Source organism: Strongyloides ratti (assembly GCF_001040885.1).
Source record: "Strongyloides ratti genome assembly S_ratti_ED321, chromosome : 2".
Classification (NCBI taxonomy): domain Eukaryota; kingdom Metazoa; phylum Nematoda; class Chromadorea; order Rhabditida; family Strongyloididae; genus Strongyloides; species Strongyloides ratti.
The window spans coordinates 9824336-9844050 of NC_037308.1; the positions used below are offsets into that span (position 1 = coordinate 9824336).

Sequence of the window (19715 nt, forward strand, 5' to 3'; positions counted from 1 at the left end):
GAATTAAAAATCAAAAATAGTAGTAAACATAATATGTATAGTAATATACTAATCTGAAAAAAGTTATTTTTGTTTGAATATTTTGAATAAATTGTTACACAAAAAAATTTTAGTTTTATAAAAAAGTGTTTTTTTGACAGTTCTAAAGAAGAAGCATAATATTCAAAAAAAAAAATTAAAAATTAGCATATAAAAAAATAATTTTATTATTTAAAAATAAATCATATGTTATCTCAAAAATTGTTTATACTGATAATTTTAAAATATTTAAGACAATTTTATAATTGAAACAATATGACGAAACTTTTAAAAAACTTCTAGAAAATTTTTTTTTAATTATATATAAAAAAAATACATAAAGAATTTATTTTAACATGAATACATTTAATGTCTTTTTGCATATGATTCCCTTTTTAAAATAAGATTAACACCAAAAAGCATAAAAATGTTTTAAAAAGAGAAACCATAATTTTTTTGTGTAGTTAATTAATTATTAAAATTGTGGATTCCTCTGATAAATATAAAAGAAATTCTTAAATTTACACATTAATTATTACTGTATTTTTGATTAAATAATAACATTGGAAAAACGGTTTTTTTAATATATGTTACGATAACTTTTATTTTTAAATAAACTCATCTCGAAAAGAAATGTGAAAGATTTATATTAAAAAAAATACATGTATAAAATATTTTAAATTGGTTTAATTAGTATATAAAATTTTTATATAAACAAACAGCTAATTGGTCAGTTGTCGTCAGAATTTAAAAAAAAATATAAAATTATGTTTACAATGAAACTTAATATATCTGTAATATACTCATTAAATATGAAAATATTCAATTATTAAAATAATTCTGTTTAATATAATATTTATTGTTATCTTAAGCATATATATTATTTATTAATTAAGCAATTCTGTATTTAATTTTATATTATTATATAAAATTTATTATTTTAAACATTATTTTCATTTTATTAGATTTTTAAATTGTCTTTCAAAAAAAAAAATTAAAAACTAACAAATTTATATTTTTAAACAATTATAAAAACATCATTTGTAATTAAAATTTTATAATATAACTCCAAAGTAACATAAAGCACAATTATACAATCTATATACAAATATAAAAATTTATCAACAAAAATTACATGAACGAGCACAATCCCGAAACATGTAGATATGAGATGTCTGACATATTGATGGAGCTTGTTGTATCCAATGACTACACCATGATGATTTATCATAACAACCAACAGTTTGAGACTGAGAAGTTGAGAAAGAATTAATTTGTTGACGTAGATTATTTTGTCTTTCATTGAATTGCCTTTGTTCCATTTCTTTACGTTGTTTTTCTTCAATAAGCTTTCTTCTTTCTTCTAAAAACATTCTTTGTTGTAATTCACGTTGCTTTTGTTTTTCTTCAAAAAGTTTTCTTGCCTGAAGTTGACGATCACGTACTTCCTGTACTTGTCTATGTAATCCAGTTCTTAATGATACACCTGTCGATAAAATTTTATTAACTGGTTTGTTACTATTTGATTCAACGGATCCAATTACACGTTGCGTATTTCCTAATCGAACAAATTGAGGTTTTACTCTTGAAGATAAATTATTACTTATTTTTTGGGAAACCTGTTGATTACTAACTCCTATATTAACATTTGTTGAAATTGTTTTTGCTTTTGATTCTTCAAGAACAGCATCAATTACAACTTTAACACCTTCCCATGTTTCTTTTCCTGTAGGAATTAATTGAGATCTATCTAAAAGAAAACCTTCCCATTCTTCTTCACCAGGCCTTAATTCTAACAAATAAACATATTTAACTTTAGCTTTATCTTTTGCCCAGTCATCAGAACCTCCTGCAGAAGGATCTAAAATAATATCAAAAAAAAATTAATAAAAAAAAGTTAAAATAAATATTATACATAAAATATCAGCACCAGTACCAAATTTAAATTTAGTTCCATATACTTTTTCAATTGCTTTAACTCCAGCTTCTCCAACTTTTCTTAAATCATTTATATCATATGGAAAAGAATGTCTTTGATGATTAAAAGGATGAATCCACATTTGTGAATATGTATGTAAACTAATAAATGCATCTATTTTTCCATACAATTCAGAACTTAATAATTTATCTCTAATAGCCCGAGATTCTGGTTCACTAAAAACACTTTTTCCCTGATAGATGTCAGAACATAAATCATCAGACGAACCTGATTCAGCCCAATGAAAATCAAAATTTCTATTTAAATCAACTCCACTACAACATTTTAATCTTTTCCATTTATCTTTTTTACAAATTTCCTCACCTCTATTTTTTCTCCATAACCTGACTGTAGGTGTAATATCTGACTTGGTATATTCAAACCCATCAGGATTAGCAACAGGTAAAATATAAAAATTTAATGTTTTAACATAATCGGTTATTTGTTTATCAACATTATATTTTGTTATTAATTGTTCTATAAACCATAATGCTGTATGGACTGCTGCCCATTCTCTGGCATGCATACCACCATCAATCCAGACACCTCTTTTATTTGAATTTTCTATAGGATCACCAATTTTAATACCTTTAATATCTCTTCCTTCATGTGTCTTTCCTATTGTAAAAACTTTAGAAATTTGTGGGTAATGATATTCAATGTCATTTAACCATCTTATTATATCATTATAATCAGTATATTCACCAAAAGAATATTTTGCCTTATTAAATGATTTAAATATATCGTCTTTTAGTCTTGATTTTAAAAATGAATCTACTTCATTATTTCCTGTTAAAGTAACGTTCAATCGTGATTTTCTTTCTTTTTCATGAATCTTTTTTTCAACATCATTGATTAATGTTATATAGCTAATGTTATTTTTTATAAATAAATCATTAATAAAGAATGTCTTTGATGGTGGAACCATAATATCAGAAAAGTCAAGATACAAATATGGTGCTTTCCAAAAATTTAACTGAAACAGTACATTATTACTTTTAATTATATTTTTATACCTCTAGTTCTGTTGATTTCTTGAATAATTCAAGAATAAATTGTTGTTGTTTATCATTTTCTGGAAAAACACGAATTACTTTCCATGTATTTGAAGAAATTATTTCTAGCTTTTTGTCATTTTTTATATAATTAAATCTATTACAATAACTATATAATAAAAATGATAATATAAAAAAAAGTAGTCGTATACTATTCATATATATATATTCAAAATCTAAAATCAATTTTAAATAATTATATAAAACATTAATAAATAAAAGCTTTATCCAATTGAATATAAAAATAACTATATGAATAAAATATGATGGCGCAAAATTAAAATTATCCTTGACAACTATGAAACATGTTCCAAACAGGAAAAGACGTCTCTTTAAATAAACAATGGAATATTTTTAAAAAAGCTAAGATAAATCTTTTTGATTGTAGCTCAATAAAAATATAATTAAATATATATTATGTGTTATATATATTTTAATATATATATATAGATATATATTAATATATGTACAATTATATCAAAATATAGCTTTGACTAGTTAAAACGTCTCATTTTATATCAACTCTTATTTGATTTACCTTAGACATTTATTAAAAGCAAAAATTCAAGGCGTTTTCTAGTTATATTTGACGACCCAGACCTTCTTATTATCATGATATTTTAGTTATATGTTAACGGGAAGCATATTATGTCTATTCCGCCTTTTCATCTCCATTCTTAATATTACATTTTTTAATTTTATTATAACGCATTGTATTCTTTTATATATATTTATATATTAAATATCTTCTAAAAAGTAAGAAATAAATATTATGTAAAGTATAAAAATAAAGGGCAAAATTTTACTCTTTTAAAAAATGTTAAATAGAAAGTTTTAATTAAAAATGTAAAAAAAAATCAAATAGGTTTAGTTTAGTGTAATTTAAAAATCGTTTCGCTTTTACAATCACTTAAATTTCTTGAATTTGCCCATCTATTTTATTTATTTTTTTTTATATTTAGTACAATGTTAGATTAAATATATTAATAAATTACAATTCTCCACATTGTTCAATAACAACATTTAATTTTGGCTTGTTTCCACTACCAACAGCAACATTTTCAATTTTTCTTACAGTAAGAAGACCCTCAATAACTCTTCCAAATACTACATGTTTACCATCTAAATAATCACATGGAGCACAAGTTATAAAAAATTGACAACCATTTGAATTAGGTCCACTATTAGCCATAGATAAAATTCCAGGTCCACTATGAGTCATTTGAAAATTTTCATCATTAAATTTACCACCATAAATACTTGCAATACCAGTACCATCTTTCTAAAAAATTTATATAGTAATTATTAAGTAAAAATATTATATATAATAACTTACATTAACAAAATCACCTCCTTGAATCATGAAATCTTTAATAACACGATGAAATGTACTACCTTTGTAACCTATTGGTATACCATCTTTACGATATTCACCCGTACAAAATTGTAAAAAATTTTTTACTGTTTTAGGAACAATATGTTGATATAATTCCATAATTATATCACCAATTGGTGCACCAGCTACAGTAATTTGAAAAAATACAATAGGATTATCTGGATGTAATAATTGTTCTCTCAATTTTTCATAATCACCAATACTTCCACTTGTTGGTACAGCCATCTTTAAATTTAAAATAAAATAAAAAGAAACTTTTCAAATACTATTGAATATTTTTCCAACAAAAATTTTCTTATTCCAAGTAAGAGGACATTTTTTTACAAAAATTAAGAATTTTTCTTAATTAAAGTTTAAAAACTGATTAAATTTTTAATTATTGTTAAAATATTAGTAAACTTGTTTTTTTTTTCTTAAAAATTGTTCAGTTTCAAAATTTTTTGAATGAAACAATATAATTATTTTATTCTTTTTATGATTGATGTTTATGTTCCGTTAAATGACAATATTACAAAAAATATATATTATATATAAAGAAGTTTAATGCTTATCAATACTAATTGTTCCATATAAATGATTAATTGACATTCAGATGAATCATATTTGTAACGCAAGATAAAATAAGAAAAAAAAATACTTTTAATAATAAATTTAATAACTGTCATTTATCTTACTTTATGCAAATATAACTTTTTTTTTTACATAATTTTATTATTAATACTTTATAGATTTTAAGTAAACAAAGGATAAATATATTACCTTTAAACATGAAAAAAGTTTTATATTTATTTTGAATAATAACTTGACTAAGTAAATTATGAATCATACTTTGAACATTATATTATAAAACTATATATGACTTTTTCTTATCATAATCATATATCTTATATAAATAGCAAGAAAAGTTGATTGTATCACAATTATTAATATTACTATGATAAATTTAATTTTTATATTATTTTGTATAATTTATACAAGTTATGGTTTACAAAACTATGATCCTGATATGGCATTTAATGCATATAAATTGACAGCTGCTGCCTATGCTAATGATAATGAAAATTTAATTTCACAGTGTCTTAATAATGCTTATGGAAATTTTAAAGATCTTTCTCATTCAACTTTTAATTGTTATAAAGTATGTTTATTAATTTAAAATTATATTAAATATATATAAATTTAAGAATGATGATAGTTGTACTGGAATTTATGCCGTATTTCCTAGTAAAAATTTAACAATTATTTCATTTAGAGGAACAAAAAATTTTTTGTCATATTTCCATCAAATTGAGAATGCCTATAATTTTGTTCAGTATAGTGAGGTTACATCAAATTATGGATATGTTGAAAAATACTATAAATCTGTAGCAGATGATGTTTTTAATAAATTTATTGTAAAAAATATTAATGCTGCACCACAAAATATGAAATATATAATTACTGGTCATTCACTTGGAGGTGCATTAGCTGTAATGACGGCATTAAAACTTGTTGTTACATTAACTGCCAAACCAGAAGATATTCAGGTTATTACTTTTGGTGAACCTAGAATTGGTGATTATCAATTTGCTGAATTTGTTCAAGGAAACCTTCCAACTCTTTTCCGTCTTGTTCACAATAAAGATATCATTCCACATTTTCCTGGTTGTACTACAAAAGCTGGAGATGCAACAGTATGCCTTCGACTATCACAAAAACCTTTTCATCATACTCAAGAAGTTTTTTATAACAATGACAAAGATAATTCTCAATATACTTTGTGTGATAAAGATAACGGTGAAGATTCAAAATGTGCTGATAGTTTAAATGTTGTTGATAATATAGAAGGATTAATTTCAAATTATCATAATACTTATTTTGGCATTAATATTCAAAAATATGGAGAAAGTGGATGTCAAAATTCGGCATATCGTACATTTTCTTATATATTTTATATTTTTGTTATAATTAAATTATTAAGTAATATTTTGTGAATTTAAAAATTGTTAAATAAATAAAAATTTTTTTTTAATTTATAAGAAATTTAATATAATTTAAAATATACAAACATTTGGTATTGTAAAATTTATTATTTTTTTCATATGATATACAAAGTAATAAAATTTAATACTGTTATTTTTAATACTAAATAAAACATTATATTTTAAGAATATTGAAAATATTGAAGAAAAATTAAAATTACAGTGTAATTAATAATTTATGATAATGAGCAACAGATGATAATAATATTTAATTAAATTTCATTAGTTGCTTAGCATTGAAGAATAAACTGTTTTAGATATTTTATAATAAAACTTTTTTTACACAAAATTTATTTATTTAAAGCAATCATAAGATTTATTAATCAACTGTTTTGTATTGTAAAAATATTACTACGAATAAACTACTTCGATATATTTATTTTCACATTTTAATAAAAAAAAAATTATTATAAAATACCAAATATTTATCTAATAAAAAAGTTAATAAAAAATAATGGCTTTATTTCTATTTAAAATTTGTTAATTTTGTAATTGTATATAATAACTTTCAAGTACCATGTAATTTTTGTACATAAATTATTACAATAATTAGTTTAGATTATTTTTAATCATAATCATACTAAGAAGATATACATTTCTTTATCTATATCAAAAGTATTATAAAATTATTTGTAATCAAGAAGATGCGCAACTTTTTGTGACATTGGTAGAGTATAATTTAGTTGAAAAAAAAAGATGATTCATAAAGTAGATTATGACAGTATTATATAGAATCAAACTTTTTTATAGTAATTTATCTTTAATAATTTACACACATATTATTACATTCAATTTATTTTAACAATATTGTACAGAAAGAAAATTAATAATGAAAAATTGTAATTTTTAAAATAAATAATATTTCGTTTGATTAAATAATAAAAATATTCAAAATATACCATACTTATTATATACAGAAAAAAATATTACTAAATAGATACTATATTAAATAAACTGTTAGACACGAATTGATGAAGCAAGAATTTTATCTTCAGATTGTAAAAATTCATCGAATGGATGAGGTCGTGGTAAAGGTTCTGAAAAAATTACTGGTCCATTGTTTAAAGTATTCATATTAAGTGTCATAATTTTTCCACCCTCATTTGCTTCTTTGATTTGATCTGCCGTTAAAGAATAAGCAGAAGACCTTTGTAAAGACTTCTCATTTATTGTTTCATTTGCTAGATTATAAAGAAAATTATTGTAATCCATCTCAGTAGCTATTTTTTCATTTTCTCTACTCGTACACCATGATATTAAAACACAATTTAAAATTAGCATAAAGATCAATATACTTGATAAACCCAATATAATTATTTTCAAGGATACATTGTCCTCCCATATTACAACTTTACTTTTTTCCATAACACTACAATCTACAGTTGTTGCTTCAGATTCCAAATCAATACCAATAGAAGAAAACATTAAAGTACTACCATGTATAACAACAGGTGTTTCTTTATAACATATACCATTAATCTTTTTTGAAGATATTATTGACGTTGCAGAAGTCTCAATACATGGTTTTATATAAACTTTTCCACCAACAATATATCCAGTAATATTGTCTGAACCATATATTTGACGAATGAAATCTCTTGTCTCAGAAACTGCACGAAAATCTTTAGCATTTATAAAATTGATATATTCTCTACAAATAGATGAAGCAAGTCTACTTCCAGCTGCATTAGAAATATTAGTTATATAATTGTGCTTCTTAGAGGGTACATAATATAAACCATTAATCAAGTAAATAGCTCCATCTGGTACACAATTTGGTTTTGCTGGACCCTTCCCAAATAAATACATCTTTCTCACTTTAATTCTTAAAAGTCTTTTCTCCGATATATAAACATCTTCAGTAAAACTTTCACAATAATCTTCAATAAAATTAGCTTTAATAAATGTGACGCTTTCTTTTGTATAAATGTCACTGGAATCAAGATTTTCACATATATCAAGTTTTATATTTTTACCACCACCCAGATATATTTGGCATAGTTGAAATGACCAATTTAATGGTACTAATATTAAAAAAAAAGTTAGTGATAGAAAAATCATTATTATATAAGTTTACAAATAAAGTTAGAAAAAGATTTAAAAATAATGATATAAGTTTTTTTAATTTTATAGACCAAAAAAAATAATGATATTTTTTGGAAAATTGTCACAACTTTTAGTTTTTTTTTTTTTTTTTGATTATTCACTATCCATGACTCCAAATATGATGATAAATTGATCTATGATACTTTTGGCGGTACAATTATTGGATAATATTTCTATAACTTAGTCAAATCAAATTAAAATAAGAACATTTTCATTGTCTGTATGAATAAAAGATTTTGTATAAATAATTTGAAGATACCCTTGGTATAGAAATTATTATAATTATTTTTTCCTTTTAGTCAATGTGTTTTATTTTCATGGTATTTAATAATTTATAGATTAAATTTTTACAAAAGAATATGATGGATTTTGTTAAATCAAAGTACGGTGTTTTATTTAAAAAATTTTAGGTAAATTATACGCAGTTTCAACACAGAAGTTTTAAGTTAATGGAAAAAACTAATTCAAATTTTTGTTCAATTTTATACAAAGATATTTTTGCAAAGTTTATTTTATTTGTAGAAATTTTAGGATTTATTATTCATGTAATATTACCGTCACGTTTTTTTTATAAATAAAAATTTATTTGACTAAAAGATATACATATATGATTAATGTGGTAAAGTTTTTAAATCAAAACTATTCAGTACAGTTTATATATAGGATTGAAGAAAATAGATAGTGGAAAATTTGAAAAACAAAGAGATCATAACAATTTTAAATAATTTAAGTATAAAAACTTTTGCAAATATGAATTTCTTCTGAACAAATTTTTCAAAGACTTGTTATACGGTAGTCGAAACTCAGATCACTAAAACTACATATCTGAAAACTATATGAATAAACTTTAGAAACTCATTAAATATTATATAATAATACATCATAATCTATTAAAATTTGAAGAATGATTTTTTTCATGTTAGAAAGTTTTAGTATACAAGAAATTAGCGATTAAATGTTAAAATGAATATGCCTTGTGAGGTACATTTCTTATTAAAAATAAAAAAAACCTAGAATTTTTATATTGATAATTTTAATTAATTCTATTTTGTTAATCTAAAATTTATTTTACAAGTTATTGGTTAAATATTTATATTTTTTATAATGATGGTAATTAAATAAAATAATAACTACACATTTAAGTAGCTAGAATTTCGCGGTTAATATCTTTAAAATTTTCTCTGTTATTAAATTAAATTTATAGATGCTTCTCTTAATTTTGTTAGTTTTTTTTTGGTATTGGAACTAATATATTTATACGATAATTAATGTTAAATAATTTTAAATGATTTGATAACATATTCTTATTAAAAATTAAAAATAATTAATAAAAAATTTAATCGCTGTTCCACAATTTTTTTTTCAAATTATATAATACAGACATTGGAATGTCGCTTATGTAAAAATTACTTACAACGATTTTCCTTGAATACAATTTCAAAAAGCATTCTTGTTTTGGATCACTATTTAATTACTAAAATGTCTGGTACTAACAGTAAGTTAATATTGTAATTTTTAAATAATTTAATTTTTAACTTAAGGTAGTGGTTTTTCTTTTGGAAATTCAAATAACCAAGCGAAACCAACATTTTCATTTGGTAATAGTTCAGTATCTGGAAATAGTACAACGAATTCTTCTGTTCCAGTATTTTCATTTGGAGGTGCAACAAACACTAACCCAACACCAAATGCTGGTTCTGTAGGATCTTCTTCTGGTGGTCTTTTTGGTGGAAATATAACTCAAAATTCTGGAAGTTTATTTGGAAATAAAACATCAACTCAGCCTACAGGAAGTTTGTTTGGAAATTCATCAAACACAACTGCACCAACTAGTACTAATATTTTTGGTAGTGCAAAAAGTACGACATCTGGCGGTGGTTTATTTGGTAACAGTTCGACTACAGTACCAACTACTTCAGCCACAGGAAGTTTATTTGGAAATTCAGCAACAACTGCTGGGACTAATTCTGGTAGCTTATTTGGAAGTACGCAATTTTCAACTTCTTCTACTAGTAATTTATTTGGAGGTGGGCAACCAACAACTACAAGTACAACATCTGAAGGGTTATTTGGAAATACTACCTCTAACACTACTACAATTGCAAATTCCTCATCTGGAGGAATATTTGGTAAAGCAACACCAACACCTGCTACTGGTGGATTATTTGGAAACACTTCAGCAGTGACTTTACCTACAGGAAATGCTTTTAATAGTACACCAACAGCAAATAACACTTTATCTTCTGACAGTCTTTTCAAAAATACCTCTGTAAAGACATCTTTGCCATCAACAGGTAGCTTGTTTAATAGCACTCCGACACCAACCACAGAATCGTCTACTAAAGGATTATTTGGAACCACATTAACAGGTGCAACTGCTTCAGGTGGTAGTAGTCTTTTTGGTGATATAGCAACATCAAAACCCATAGCTTCTACACCTAGTAATGTTTTTGGTAGTACGACAACAGCTACAGCATTTTCCGGTCAAAGCACTGGTAGTCTTTTTGGAAGTACTCCAGCAACGACAACAACTGCAGGACTTTTTGGAAGTGCTCCAACAACAACTACTGTTACTTCTACAACTAGTGTTTCACTTGGGAGCGTTCCAACAACAACAACTTCTTCAACAGTTGGTGGACTTTTTGGAAGCGCCACTTCAACAAATAAAGAATCTACTACTGGGACATTATTTGGCGGTATATCTACAACTACGCCAAGTGATAGTAGTCGTTTAAGTAGTACAACAGCAACAACAACGACATCTTCTGTTTCAGTAGCCGGTAGTCTTTTTGGAAGTGCCTTACCAACAACAACAACAACAACATCATCGACTGGTGGATTGTTTGGAAGTGCTACTGTAGCTACAACAACTACATCTTCATCTGGTGGTAGTCTTTTTGGTTCTACACCAAGTTCAGCTACTCAATTAACACCTAAATCTGGAGGAAATTTAAATTCTATTTCAAGTATTGTGACGCCATCAAGTTCAAAACCAAATGACACAAATATTTTTAAAACACCTGTAACTAGTACTGCAACAATACAATCTCCACATGGTTCAATTTCATTAGGAGATCCAAAGGCATCATCCACACCACATTCAAATAGATTGGGAGGAACTGGATTAAATGTTAATGAAACATCATTGGCTGATTCAGGAAAAAAACAAACCGTTGACACAACAAAACCTATGATTTACAAGAAATTTGAACAACATCTTGATCGTCTAACAATTGATTTTATAGCTCAAGAAAAATCTTTTTTAAACAACGCTTTAGAATTAAATGCGTATGATACTGTTTTAAAACAAAATCAGAATAATATTGTTAATGTATCTAATGAATTAACACAATTGGAGAAAGACAAAGATGTTCTCAAATATGAAGTAGAACTTCTTGGTCAACAACAACGTGATTTAGATGCAATTGTCACTGAAATGGAAAAAAGTGTTGGACTTGGTGATTGGACACAGAACGAGCCTGTTGGTTTCAAACCTGGTACTAGTCTTGGTTATTGTGATATTAACAGACAAAAAATATTCCAACTTCAGCTTAATGTAGATGTGCAATTAAAACAAGCTGATGATGATATAAATGAAGTTATGGATCAAGTATATCAATTAATGAATCTTATTGAACCAACACCCTCACCAGCCAGTATTGGAGGTGAAAATGGTAAGGGTGATGATGTTGTAAAAGATATTCAACAAGTTCTTGTAAATCAAATAGATAAGATTCATTGGGTCAAAGAACAAACACAATCTTTGGTTGAAAAAATGAACAAAATACACGATACTTTAGGGTATTAATTTTCTAAAAAATATTGATCCACTTATATCTTTCTTGGTACTATTCAATTTTGGTAGGACCATTTTTTTGAATAAAATCAAGTAAATATATTTTTGTTTATTTTTAATATGTTAATTTTAAATTATAATTTTTTTTTACCTTTTTAAAAAAGAAAATTTCTTTAAACAAAAAAAAGTCTTTATGTAATATTTTTTAATATCAGAATAAAAAATTTAATGATAAAGTAAATCGTCTTTTAACAACAAGGGTAGTTGTAAAATAAATTTTACAAAACAACATATTAAAATTTCAGAGAATAAACTTAGCTTTTGAATTTTCCAAGAGAAAAAATTGAAGAAATAAAGTTTGTGATTAAAATTTAAACAATATAGCATGATAAAAAAAAGTTATAAACAAATATAAGTACAATCGTTAAAGTTGATCATGATGTAGAATAAAATAACTTATCAAAAAAAATTTAGTATTGCAATATAAGAATTTTTTTGTAATCAGAATCTTAAAAACTTTATAAGACATTCTTGGGAAAAAAATATTTAGAACAGTTTGATTCTTTTAATTTTGTCAATGTCAGAAAGATTTCTAAATAGTAACCGACAAGAATTAAAAGTTAATAAAAATCTAATTCTAAAAGATGATAGAAAAGAATTTAAAATACTTGATTTTAAGGAATCGAAAAATTTTTCATATTTGAAAAATTGTAATAACAATTCAAAAAAAATTTAAAATATGTTTCATATTTTAATAGTAAAAAATTGTATCTCTTATTAATAAATCTTAATAACTTAATTTCAGAGTCAGTGACGCACTGGAAATTTTTTTAAATATTTGAATATTAATCACATATATAATTTTTTTTGAAAATTACAATGTTGATTTAATAAAATAATTTTATACTAAAACAACAAATAAATAAGGAAAAATAAGGAATTAAAAAATTTTTTTTTTAATAAAAATTAAAAAAAACAACTTTTTTTTGAATTTGAATATGCCACTATGGTTATTCGATAGCCCTTGAGACGGGATGAATTTTGAATATAATCAACAATATTCAAAAGTTGAAACTTCAGGAGTTATAAGAAATCAAAGTTGAAGGGCGAAATTGTAGAATATTTTTTTTAAATTTTGATTTCCATGATTATATTGTAAATGCTTAAAATAAATATTTTTTTCTAGATCAATTTTTTACGACAAATTTATTTAGCCTATTCACATCTTTATAGGACTTCCAAAAATGAAGTTATGATAAGAAATATGATAAAAAAAAAAGTTTTAAGAATCGTGTAATAACTCAAGTTTATGAAGTCACAGAATCATGAAACTTGATGCGCTGGGCTTCTTTCATAAATTAAGGTATACCTTACGTTGAAAAGATTTTTAAATTTTCAACCGTTCTTGAAATACAATGCTTGGTACTTTTTCGCGCGTAATCCATTGTCATCATTTTTTTATATCTCGAAAGTAGTTAAAGGTATAAAAAAATTTTGAAGGTAGACTCTATATGAAAACTCATTTGAAAACAATTGCAGAAATCTGATTGCATTTATCTTCATTATGAAGCGAGATGTGACCAAAGGCGGAAATTTTTCTAAAATATTCATTGTTCCCGACTTTCCAGTATCTCAGCAAATACTTACCCTATAAAGATGGGACTAGTTTCATTCGATTTCTATTCAAAAGTAGGTCTAGAAAATAAATTTTCATAGCTATAACATTAAAATTTTCAGAGATATAAAAATCGGCTGAATATTTTCTAGATTTCCGAGTTTACCTCCAAAAATGTGAACAAAGAAAAACAAATTTTTTTTTTTTATATTTTTATTAATTCAGTACATCAGTGACTTTAAAAAAATCCAATCTTAATAACTTTTTTAAAACAACAATATAAAGATTTAAGTTGTAATATTATTTATAAATCATTTTCAAAATAATTCCAAAAATAAAAATTATATAGTTTTTAAACATATTCTCAAATATAAAGATACAAATTTATCTTTGTAATATAAAAATTCTTTATTTCAAAAGTATTTTATTAAACTTAAAAAAAGTCATTAATACCTTGTTGAAGATTAGATTTTTTTTTGAACAAAAAGCTATAGAAAACTGTTGATAGAGGAACAGGAAACAGCGAAGTAAAAGTAAAAACATTTTCCACAACAACCATTCTGAAGTAAGCTAAAAGAAGAAAATTTATTACTTTCCTGAAATTCAATATCAAAAAAAGTTGGACAAATAAAAAATTGGCTTCATCATAATTAAAAAAATATTTCTTTCATTTTTGTTTCTTGTATATTTATTTTAGATATTTTATTTATTAATTTTATTTATACCTTTTTTTCTTAAAATTATTACTTTTGACATATTTTAACATAAATATTTAAATTTTCATTTTTATTAAACATATAGAATTTATATAAAATTTTTAAAATATTAAAAAAAGTGATTAATAATTTTTGTTTAAGGAATAATTAAATAGATAATATAAGTTGATAAAATTAGTATTTCACCATAATTAAATTATTTTTATTTTAAGGATTTAAAAAGATATTATTTATAAATAACCAGACAAATAGTTCTGGGTATTTTTATAAAAATGTATATTTTGTTAAATTTTAAGTATCATCAATATAAATTTAATTAAAATACCATATTTTAAAATTATTTTTTATTATTAAATACAACTTTTAATTAGTCAAATATATATATACATATGTATTATATATAATGTATAACAAACATAAATCATAATAATATTTAATTTACAATTCAGAAGCTATATATGCTTCAGGTACTTTAACTATTATATCTCTGTATTTATTTGACGTTGTTTCATCATAGTTTAAACTACTTTCAGAAGTTTCTGATGTCGTTCCATCAATTTCATTTTCGTCAGCAAATTTAAGAGCATTAAAACTTGTAGGCATAAATGCACAAGTACTACGTCTTTTTGATGAAACAAAAATTTCATTATTTTCAAAATAAAATTCTGCTTTCATTTCTTGAATATATTCTAATATATCTAATGTTGTTATTACCTCCTTAGTTGGATATTTTTGACGTACTTCTTCAATAATTTTTAATAATTCTTTTACTTCATCATGTGATAAATATGCCTTTTTTCTTTTAAATTTTATCTTTCTTCCATAATAATGTATCTTCCAAAAAAGCCATTTTAACTCTGTTGCTGCTAACTCAGCGCACATAGATAATACTGCTAAGCCAAATATAACAAAAAATGCTATATAAAATAACGTCATTACATTTGAAATATCTGTTGGCATTTCACTCATTGTTAAATTTGCAACTAAATTAAATGTTACAAAAAATGATTCAATAAATGTTTTTTGGGAGCCACCTCCTACTATATAAACTATACCACCTAATGTACAAAACATTAATAAAATAGCAGCATTCACTGATAATGGTAAACTTTTTTCATTTTTTTTAACTTTTTCCTCCTCTTTATAACTTTTTTTTCTTTTACGTCTTGCCTTTAACCATTTTTTTGTTTTTGATTTTTTTAAATCAGCCAATGTCTTAATTTCTGATGAACAAAATGATGGACCATAAATTATCTTTTTATCATTTGTATTTTCTAAACCAGTTATTTTTTTTATTCTTTCTATTATATTTAATATTTTTGGGTAGGCAAATAATACACAATCTGATAAAAATCTACCAATATCTACTGCTGCAAAAAACATTAATGGAATACCAATAAGACCATATAATATTGAAAATAATTGTCCTAATGAGGTTGAAGGTGTCACCTGTGCATACCCTGTTGTTGTCTATAATTTATTTATTATATTTATTAAAAATACTTTTTTTTTATTACCAAAATACTTAAAGCATATAATACAGCTGATAATCTATTCCATCTTGGTTCTAACATTTCTAATAAATTTCCTTCATCTGTTTGGAGAACATAATGCTTACCTAACATATGACTTGATATTTTTGATAATGAATTAAAAATATGTTTTTTAAAATTTTCTGGATCTGTTTCAGCTGCATCAGGACATAATATTCTAGCTTCATTATATGTTTTATAATATATTTTTAATATATTTTGCATCTTATTTATTTGTTGTTGACGATCATTATAATATTCTATTTTTGTAAAAATTAATGCTCCAAATAATAAATAAAAAAATATTATAACATATAATGCAAGATGTGGTAAAATAATTGTAATTAACTAAAATTTATAATTTATTATAAAAATAAATATTATATAAAAACTTACTCTTCCTGTTTTACTATCTTTACCATTATTATTAAAAATTTCTGATAATCCCATACCATTTTTAGTCATTGTAATATAAAAAAAAAATAAATACTATATATATTTTAAAATATTTTTGAACTTAAAAATAAATTTCTTTATTTTAACTATAACTAACTCTTAGTAATATAGTAATCTTCATAAATAACTTTTAAATTGTAAAAATATAGTAAATAGTATGAATTAAGTATTCAGTTATATAAAAATTGGATAAAATAAAGCTAAATCAAATTACTTTTATATCGCACAATAATTTATATATTCTTTTGAAATCACAGTTTACGAGTATTTACAAAAATTATTAAATTTTATTTTCTCCATATGGTCTGTTTGAAGATAACTTCATTATATTATACCCACACTGTTATTATGCTTTCATTTTATTGTTTTATATACATAATTGTTTAAAATTAATTAATTTTTCCAAATAATTAGATCGTTTTTTTTTTAAATTTTTTGTTGTAAATAAATTATATTTATTAACACTATATTTTTGTTATAGAGAGACTTTACGGATATTTTTTCGTATCAATGGATTTACCTCTTGAGGATTAATTTGTTTTAATAACATTACTTCTTGTTCTATACGTGAAATTTTTTTTTCTTCATCCTCTTTTTGATAAGGTATTAAAATCTCTTGATGATTATTAAACATTCTGGGAGCTAAAAATTATAATCAAATTTTTTTTTGTTCTTAATTTCACATACATGTTTCTCGTACCAGTCTTGCGACTTCATCATTACGGCGCCTTCTTTCTTCAAATAAAATATCTAATTCTTCTGGTCTTCGATAACTAATAACATGACTACGATCAAACTTAGGTCGAGAACGATAATTCCAAAGACATAATATTAGATATACAAAAATTAATGTTAATGTTACTGCACCAAGTACAGATACAATCCATAAAATTACTAATTTTTGATCTGAATTTATTTTATTAAATAATTCTTCAAATAATCCAATACTTAAAATTGGAACTTCTTTTTCAATAGTAGATTGTGTTGTCGTTAATTTGTTATTATGATTTATTTCTTCTTTTGCTTTTAATCTTGGAACTTCATTACTTTTATCTTTTAATATATTTCCATCATTTTTAGAGGTTGATGGATGAGCAACTGCAAAAACATATGCTCCAGCTTTAGAAGGATTTCCTACTTCTTTTTTAAATATTGCAGAAACATTTATTTGTCCTGGAGGTTTGTAAGTAGAAGTAGGTTGAATATATATACGTTTTCCATTATAAATATGTTTCTCAAAATTTTGAGTATATTGTGGTTGTATAAAATTTAAAAAATTCAATGAGATCAAAATAGTTAATAGAATATTGAAATTTAAATAAAACAATTTCTTCATATTAGGAAATTTTATATTAACAATGTGCAGTGACATTGAAGTCATAAGATATAAAGAAAACAACAATCAACAATTTTTACTTTTGTTGTTAGCAAAAAAAAAAAAAAAAAGTAATGTTAATAACAAAATTTCTCTATCATATAAAACAGCAATGATCGGACTTTATAAATTATCAATACTACGATCCCATTTGATGAAGGTACACAAGAATGCTTGATTTACCATGCGATTATTAGTGATAAGAAATCAATCTACCCTCTAATTTAATGTTAAATTTCTTTTTCAGAACCCAAACAATAGACTTATTAAAAAGGTATAACTTTATAGTGTGTATAAATGAAAATATGGTAATAATATATAATTAATTGACCATTTATTGATAATATATCTTTGATTTAATATTATTTTTTCTTCGTTACAGTTTTTAAAAACTGAAATAAAAACTAAGAAATTTATTAAAAAAATTATGAAAAAAAAATAATATAAATATTTTATAAAATAAATTTTTTTTAACTTAGACGTTGTGCAATTAGTAAACTATTTATTTATCATCAAAATAAAAGAAATAAAGAAATTATATGATTGATTAAATCTCAATTCTATGTCTATTATAAGTATATTTTTCTTAACATGTATATATATAAATATATATATTATGTTTCTGGTAAACTTATAAATTGTCCGTAATATGTTATCTGATAAACATGAACATTAAATAAGATGTTAGATACTATTTTAATTTGCGCATTACCTAGTTGTATAACGAATGTTAGTTGAATTAAATAATATGAAAAAGTAGAAATTAAAACATCTTTTGTTGAAATGATTTGAATAATTTAAAATTTATATTTTTACTATACATGGATTATAATAGAAAGAAAGATAAAATTGTATATTTATTATGTAACATATTTTGTACAAAAACTTACCATTATTTACAAAATAAATTAGTTTGATTTTTTTGATTTTATATCATTTAAAAATTGTTTTTATTTATTTCAAATGTTTAAAAATAATAATTAATATCATTTTATTTTGGTTAACTTTTAATATAATAATTTAACAATTGAAAAAAAAATATAATAATATTCTTTTTTTTATATTTTTTAATTATAACATTAATTATCTTTTATACATATTTAATGAATTAATGTTTTCATTAATGTTAAATTACATTCATATATAATAAAAAAAATTTAAAAAAACTATCAATTATGAAAATACTATAAACATGTTTAAATGTAATTTGGTTTTTTAAAACATTTCAATTTAAAAAAAAAGTAAATGATAAGAAACTACTACTTCTTCACTTATGATTTTCAATTGTGTAAACGAATATTTCTATTTTATAATATAGCAATATAACTTAAAATTAAGAATGTCACACTTGTTTTGTTATTATTGGAAAAGTGGAATTCTATATTGTTAATTGCATCTTTTTATTTATTAATTTGCATACTATTTTCCTTTCGTCATTATATGATTCAAAATTATATTTTAATTTTAATAAAATTTTTAAAAATTTTTTTATCATAAAGATTTAAATATAAAAAAAAAATACTTTAATTTTAATAGATTTGCATAATCTATTTTTCTTATTTATTACTTTTTTTTTCCCACAAACAAAATTTACTTTATATCATTTTGTCATATCAACAAAAAAAAAACTTTTATTTTAAAATATGTTTGG

General features: G+C 23.1%; 7 protein-coding genes across 7 annotated transcripts; 2 read left to right on the top strand and 5 right to left on the bottom strand.

Annotated features, from left to right (window-relative positions):
- Positions 1-1139: 1139 nt before the first annotated feature.
- Positions 1140-3598, bottom strand: SRAE_2000312000 (Peptidase M14, carboxypeptidase A domain and Proteinase inhibitor, carboxypeptidase propeptide domain and ShKT domain and Proteinase inhibitor, propeptide domain-containing protein; the record flags this gene model as incomplete). Its single annotated transcript, XM_024654276.1, has 4 exons — positions 1140-1879; positions 1934-2972; positions 3013-3381; positions 3590-3598. The coding sequence occupies 4 exons, from the start codon at positions 3596-3598 to the stop codon at positions 1140-1142; spliced, it is 2157 nt and encodes a 718-aa protein (XP_024507663.1).
- Positions 3599-4042: 444 nt separating this feature from the next.
- Positions 4043-4672, bottom strand: SRAE_2000312100 (Peptidyl-prolyl cis-trans isomerase H; the record flags this gene model as incomplete). The annotated part of the gene is made up of 2 exons (XM_024654277.1): positions 4043-4333; positions 4388-4672. 2 exons carry the CDS (start codon positions 4670-4672, stop codon positions 4043-4045), a joined length of 576 nt encoding a protein of 191 aa, XP_024507664.1.
- A 781-nt stretch (positions 4673-5453) lies between these two features.
- On the top strand, positions 5454-6420 carry SRAE_2000312200 (Lipase, class 3 family-containing protein; the record flags this gene model as incomplete). The annotated part of the gene is made up of 2 exons (XM_024654278.1): positions 5454-5585; positions 5632-6420. The coding sequence occupies 2 exons, from the start codon at positions 5454-5456 to the stop codon at positions 6418-6420; spliced, it is 921 nt and encodes a 306-aa protein (XP_024507665.1).
- A 1005-nt stretch (positions 6421-7425) lies between these two features.
- Positions 7426-8467, bottom strand: SRAE_2000312300 (Hypothetical protein; the record flags this gene model as incomplete). The annotated part of the gene is made up of 2 exons (XM_024654279.1): positions 7426-8401; positions 8445-8467. The coding sequence occupies 2 exons, from the start codon at positions 8465-8467 to the stop codon at positions 7426-7428; spliced, it is 999 nt and encodes a 332-aa protein (XP_024507666.1).
- Positions 8468-10053: 1586 nt separating this feature from the next.
- On the top strand, positions 10054-12382 carry SRAE_2000312400 (Nuclear pore glycoprotein p62; the record flags this gene model as incomplete). Its single annotated transcript, XM_024654280.1, has 2 exons — positions 10054-10069; positions 10116-12382. 2 exons carry the CDS (start codon positions 10054-10056, stop codon positions 12380-12382), a joined length of 2283 nt encoding a protein of 760 aa, XP_024507667.1.
- Positions 12383-15139: 2757 nt separating this feature from the next.
- Positions 15140-16698, bottom strand: SRAE_2000312500 (Potassium channel subfamily K member 18; the record flags this gene model as incomplete). Its single annotated transcript, XM_024654281.1, has 3 exons — positions 15140-16171; positions 16219-16581; positions 16630-16698. 3 exons carry the CDS (start codon positions 16696-16698, stop codon positions 15140-15142), a joined length of 1464 nt encoding a protein of 487 aa, XP_024507668.1.
- Positions 16699-17164: 466 nt separating this feature from the next.
- On the bottom strand, positions 17165-18070 carry SRAE_2000312600 (Hypothetical protein; the record flags this gene model as incomplete). Its single annotated transcript, XM_024654282.1, has 2 exons — positions 17165-17331; positions 17377-18070. 2 exons carry the CDS (start codon positions 18068-18070, stop codon positions 17165-17167), a joined length of 861 nt encoding a protein of 286 aa, XP_024507669.1.
- Between the last annotated feature and the right edge of the window lie 1645 nt (positions 18071-19715).